Source organism: Hipposideros armiger, unplaced genomic scaffold, assembly GCF_001890085.2.
Source record: "Hipposideros armiger isolate ML-2016 unplaced genomic scaffold, ASM189008v1 scaffold_179, whole genome shotgun sequence".
Classification (NCBI taxonomy): domain Eukaryota; kingdom Metazoa; phylum Chordata; class Mammalia; order Chiroptera; family Hipposideridae; genus Hipposideros; species Hipposideros armiger.
The window spans coordinates 2,141,495-2,146,751 of NW_017731529.1; the positions used below are offsets into that span (position 1 = coordinate 2,141,495).

The 5,257-nt window shown below is 46.6% G+C and overlaps 1 protein-coding gene across 1 annotated transcript in view; it reads left to right on the forward strand.

Annotated features, from left to right (window-relative positions):
- The first annotated feature begins 2,144 nt into the window (after window positions 1–2,144).
- The window catches only part of MAST4 (microtubule associated serine/threonine kinase family member 4), a 587,203-nt gene continuing 584,090 nt past the window's right edge, over window positions 2,145–5,257 (forward strand). The window contains exon 1 of the mRNA XM_019652425.1: window positions 2,145–2,696. Coding sequence (XP_019507970.1) covers window positions 2,346–2,696 — 351 coding nt within the window. The 5' untranslated portion in view covers window positions 2,145–2,345. The remainder of the gene's footprint in view (window positions 2,697–5,257) is intronic.

Genomic DNA, 5,257 nt, shown 5'->3' on the forward strand with positions numbered 1-5,257 from the left:
TGTTGACTGGGAAGAGGACTATGGTTCAAAAAATGCTTCTAGGACCTTTTTAGGACTAACTTTAATCATGGTATGCGTGGGTCCTAGCCATGGTGCAAATTCTCTATTAGGACAAGAGGTAAAATGGAAATTATGACTTTGAGCTCTCTTGGTTTTCTGTATTAAAATGTCAATATCACTTTTCAAGAGTCCTTCTTTTGAAATGAAAACATTTCTACGTGAAGAAAGCTGAGGGCAACAGTTTTAAAATTATGGACTAAGACTGGTTGAGAAGAGTTATGTCAGTAGAGTAACAACATGACACTATTGTAACCTGCTCAAATCCTACTGCTTTAAATTCCTTTAAAATTATTTCTGAGTCATCACTTTCTGTGTATTAGGTTACCTGTCATTCCTTGTTTTAACTCATTCCTGTTGCTTTCCTCCCCTTCCCATCTATAGCTGGGTCATTGGAATTTGAAAAAGAACATGAGAAACCACTCTAGAAGGAAGATTATAGTAAAACCTTTTTTACACAGAAACTTTGGGGGGAAAGGCCTTTTTTGGTTAGTGAATTTTATGAGTCACCAAAAATTAATTTGAAAGCTCTTTTTGTTCACACTTTGTCGCTTACCTTTTTTCCTTATGATATTGTGGCATAGTTTTCTGGACTTATTATTCTGTGCTGAACAAGCTAGTTTTTTTTTTTTTAAATGATTGGACATCTTGTAGTGCTTTAGGGCTCTCCCTTTGTGCATCAATCATCTTTCAAGACTACTGAAGACATAAAAGTGTATAAAAAGAGGTAGAAAGTGAGTAGAAAATTGCGTGTGCTGCTTGCTAACAAAAATAGATCATCTTGATTTTTTTTTTAACTTTAAAAGTTGGAGATGGCAAGATAAGTTCTGTTTTTCTGAGGGTTGTGCTGCACGACCTTTGTGCCTGGGGTATGCCAGGTTGTGCATATGTTGTTAATATGTGTATGGTGATTAACAGTTTGCATAGCCTTTTCTGATAGTATTTCAAATGTTTTCTCATTCCCTTTTTGTACACATTTCTTTTTGTAGTAGAATTAATAGTTAATCTCTTTCACCCACTAGATTGTCAGCTGCTCAAAGTGTAAACAATGTCATATCAACTCAAATCCCTGCGGATAGCATATAGTAGTAGATAGTGATACTTTGCACAAAATGGCAGTTGAAACATATTGTGTGACAAGACACCATTCTGAGTGTTTTACCTGGATTTATGCATTTAATTACCGTGCTGCAGCTAAGTGGCCCTCTCAACGTTATACAATTGAAGAGGGAGAGAATAGTGGGAAGAGACTGAGAGAGGAGGGTTTGAGCAGACCATTGAGGAACACTGTGCAGTCCTACTGTTGCAGCCTCTTAGTACTCTCTGTATCCCGGAGCCTAGCACGTAGCCGTATATGATGTGGCACGCAGTAAATGATGGCTGAATGAATGATTGTTGAAGAATGTAGCACCGCTTAGCAGATAGGTCCCTGTGCATTTGGCACTTGGATTAAGTGTCTGTCTGTAGAACTGTTGTAAAGGTCAGGGCTAAGATTTAAAACTATGATCCTGGGTTTTAGGTTGTCAGTTAATGGGCTAAGTAGGTTTCTACAAATGAAAGGTTTTACCTATAAAGCAATACTTATTTTCCTGTTGACTTTGGGAAACTGTTTTCTATTTAGATATTTTTTGGGTATTCATTACAATAACACTTGTAGCAGTAATCCATTTTGGCCACGTGTTAAAAGGAATTAATTTCTGACACTATATTGACAGTTAGCCTTAAAATATTAACAGTGACACTGGGCTCTACTCATGAATGCTTAGGATAAAGCTGCCATTAGTGGAAATGGATTGCAGGAATTCTGGAAATTTGATCAGTAGTGGAGGAGTGTTGGAGTAGGAGTTGGGAGGTCTGAACTTTGCCTTGGCTTCTCGCTAAGCAAATTATTAGCCCCTGGATCTTCACAGGTGATGAAATAAAAGGTCCTTTTCAGGTCCAGGTTCTTTCCCTCTTCCTACAAAAACGTTAATTTGAATTTTTAAACCTGTCATCGATGCATAATTTGTTATAGAACTGTTCAATCACATTTTTCTTTTGACAAACTTTGATAGTCAATTGTGTTTTCTGATTTGTGAATAGAAACNCCGGGCTCGGGCAGCTGCCAACTTGGCGCCAGGCTCTGGCAACCGTGCCGCGGCCATGTAGTCGCCGGCGGGGCTCCCCGCAGCCCGGGAGCGACAGTGAGAGCGAGCCGGAGCCCAGCAGCCTGCGGTTTCCACCGGAGGCGCTGAGTACGCGCAGGGACCCCGCCACCCCTCGGATCGCACTTTGGGCCCGAGAGGGACATGGGGGAGAAAGTTTCGGAGGCGCCCGAGCCGGTGCCCCGCGGCTGCAGCGGCCACGGCGCTTGGACTCCAGCTCTTGCGGCGGCCGCCGTGTCCTCGCCGGGCGCTTCCTCGGCCGAGTCCTCCTCCGGCTCAGAAACTCTTTCGGAGGAAGGGGAGCCCGGCGGCTTCTCCCGCCAGCAGCCTCCTCCGCCGCCGGGCGGCGCCCTGGGCGCCCGGCCGCCCGCCGCGTGGGCTCCCGCGCGCGTGGTGCTGGAGCTTGGAATCTCTGAGCCGCCGCCGCCCCCCGGAGGAGCCGCGCCGCCTGCGCCCCGGGGCAGCAGCGCGTCCCAGGAGGAGCAGGACGAGGAGGTGGGCGCCGCCGTCCCCCACCTCGGCCCCTCCGGGTCCCGGCTGCCGGGCGACCCCAGCTTTCCGCCCCGCACCCGGGCAGTGGGCAGGGCGTAGTGGGACATGAAGAGGGGGAGGGACCCCAAGTGCTCTGTCCCAAGTCGGGGTAATGACAGGAGCCTCCCTGTGGGTCATTCCCCGTGGCTGTTACCTCTGTGGTGCTTGCGTGTGTGTGTGTGTGTGTGTGTGTGTGTGTGTGTGTGTGTGTGTGCGCGCACATATGCTGCCTGATAGTGTGCTTTTAAAATGTCAAAGCAGCAAAGTCCTTACTGTCCGTATTTGCTACGGTGGGTCTGTGAATGGATGTGATCTGGACGCCTGGCTTGTCTTCACAACTCAGATATGATTCTCCGAGTGGCCGTTGCTTCTCACCGAAGCGCTTGGGTCGAGGGGGAAGGGGGTGAGAGGGAGCGAGAGTGTGTTGGGGTTTTGGACGGGTGGGAGCCGCCCCTGCGGAGTTGCACAGCGGGGTTTCGGTGGCGCCAGCGCCGGGGGGTCGCCTGCTGGTGGTTTCGGCTGGTCCCCGCAGCGATTCTTCTGGAGAGGACTCCCAGCTTAGGTCGGCGGCGCTGAAGTGCGTATCTGCAGCTCCCTTTCAGACTCATTTCAGACTCATTTCAGGGTGTACAGATGCGCGCCGGTCGCCAAACTGAATAGGGCCCACCTTCTTCGGGGGACACTGTGTCCATCCTGGTTTCCTGGAAGGATGGCTCCAAAACTTGTGGGTCACATCCTGACACATTGAACATGTGACTTTGGTGTTCTCCGCAGACTTTCTCTGGCTTTTTTTTTTTCCCCCTGCCTTTGGAGGACAATTCAGGAAGCATAAGGTTTTTCATGTCTTTGAGATTGTTTGTTTTGGACATTTCTTGTGAGGAAGTCATCTTGATCAGGCAGGGCCATAAATAAAACATCACTAACACAGCCTCCTTGTGGAGTTGATTCCTCAGTGCCAGAGTGGTATTTTCCTCCTTTCTAATGGGGTTAGCTTTAGTATTCCCCTCAGAAGATGCAAGCTGAGGCCATTGCCCTGACAGTAGCCCCCTGGGCCCCCAGCCTGGAGGCAAAGACTAGATGTGGCACAGGTGAGAGGAGTCAGTCCTAGCCTGGGCGGGATGGAGCAAACCCCAGCTCGTTGTTGGCCTAGCCTCTGGCAGTAGCCGAAATCGGTTCTCCAGTTCCCCTTGGAGGACTACAAGGATCCTGCCCAGGTGTCTGGAGACCTGCTTTCCAGAACCGCCTCTGCTCATGAGTTGTGTGACTTTAGATGAGTTGTTTCATTCCTCTGAGGTTTAGTTCAATAATTTAACCAATGAACTTCAAAGTAAAAATCATTTCCACAAAAATACTCTCATTTTCTGATCAGAAATTTAGTTTGGATCCAAAGTTCAGATTTATCCTAGGGACAGGATGCCAGGAGTTAAACTGAGTGCCACGCCCACCACTGAGTTACTTGACCAAACTGTAGACTGAGCCAGTGTTCCTTACTGGTTTCATCTCCTTTTGAAGATGTCAGGCATGTATTTTCACATGTTTGTTCGCCCTGTGACACCTGCCTCAACTTTCAGAGATGAGCACACTTGTCACTGGGCAGCTGGGGGGCATTGCCTTACCTTACTGACTTACCACTAGATTATAATTTAGTGTTGTCATTGATAGAGAAGATAGTAGAGTTAATTGTCCTATGTTTTCTGTGTAGCTAGGAGGGTGCTCTATGGTACATGACATGGTCTTGCATATTCCAGGCCAGGGAAGTCGGACACTTCTCACTTTTGATCTGAATTCTGTAGCTGATTTATTGCCTGGCCTCAGGGTGACAGTGTTTTACTTTCTCGGAAGTGAATATAATGATAGCTTATTTCACCGGTAATGTGGCGAGGATTGGTTGATTGAAACACATTTTGGAAAGTGGAATGACTAAATAGCATTGGTCAGTATTTGTGAAATCTCAGAATTGGGTGTAAACTGATAGAACACTGCAATTTCTTGTGCAACTTAACATGTAGCAGGGGATGCTGGAAATTGTCCAGGAGTGGAAATCTTGATTTACTCTGAGAATTTTAAATTGAAAAAACAGTTTTTTTCCCCCTCAGTAGTAGAGAAATGGTAGTCTTGGTGAAAGGGGTTGAAGTCCTGTGCACATTTTCTGGTTCTGACACTGGTGATGGGATGGTGCAGTGGTTAACCTTTTTCAGAGGGGGTGGGTTGTGGGCCTTTTGAGAATTTAATGAAAGCTCTTCACCTTATCCCCAGAAAATGCACACAATTATAGATACCATTCCAGAGGGTTCAGTCTGTAACACTGGCTTATACACACTCAGTTTAGTGGCAAGACCTGAGTTTGATTTTCAGCTCTGCTACCTTAACTAGTTGTGGGACTGTGGACCATTCAACTAATGTAAGCCTCAATTTTTTTACCTCTTAAATGGGCAACAATAGCATTGTTAGGTATTTTATACAACCATCTAATTTAATCCCAGCACAGCATCTAACATATAGCATTGAATACTAAGTAAATATTA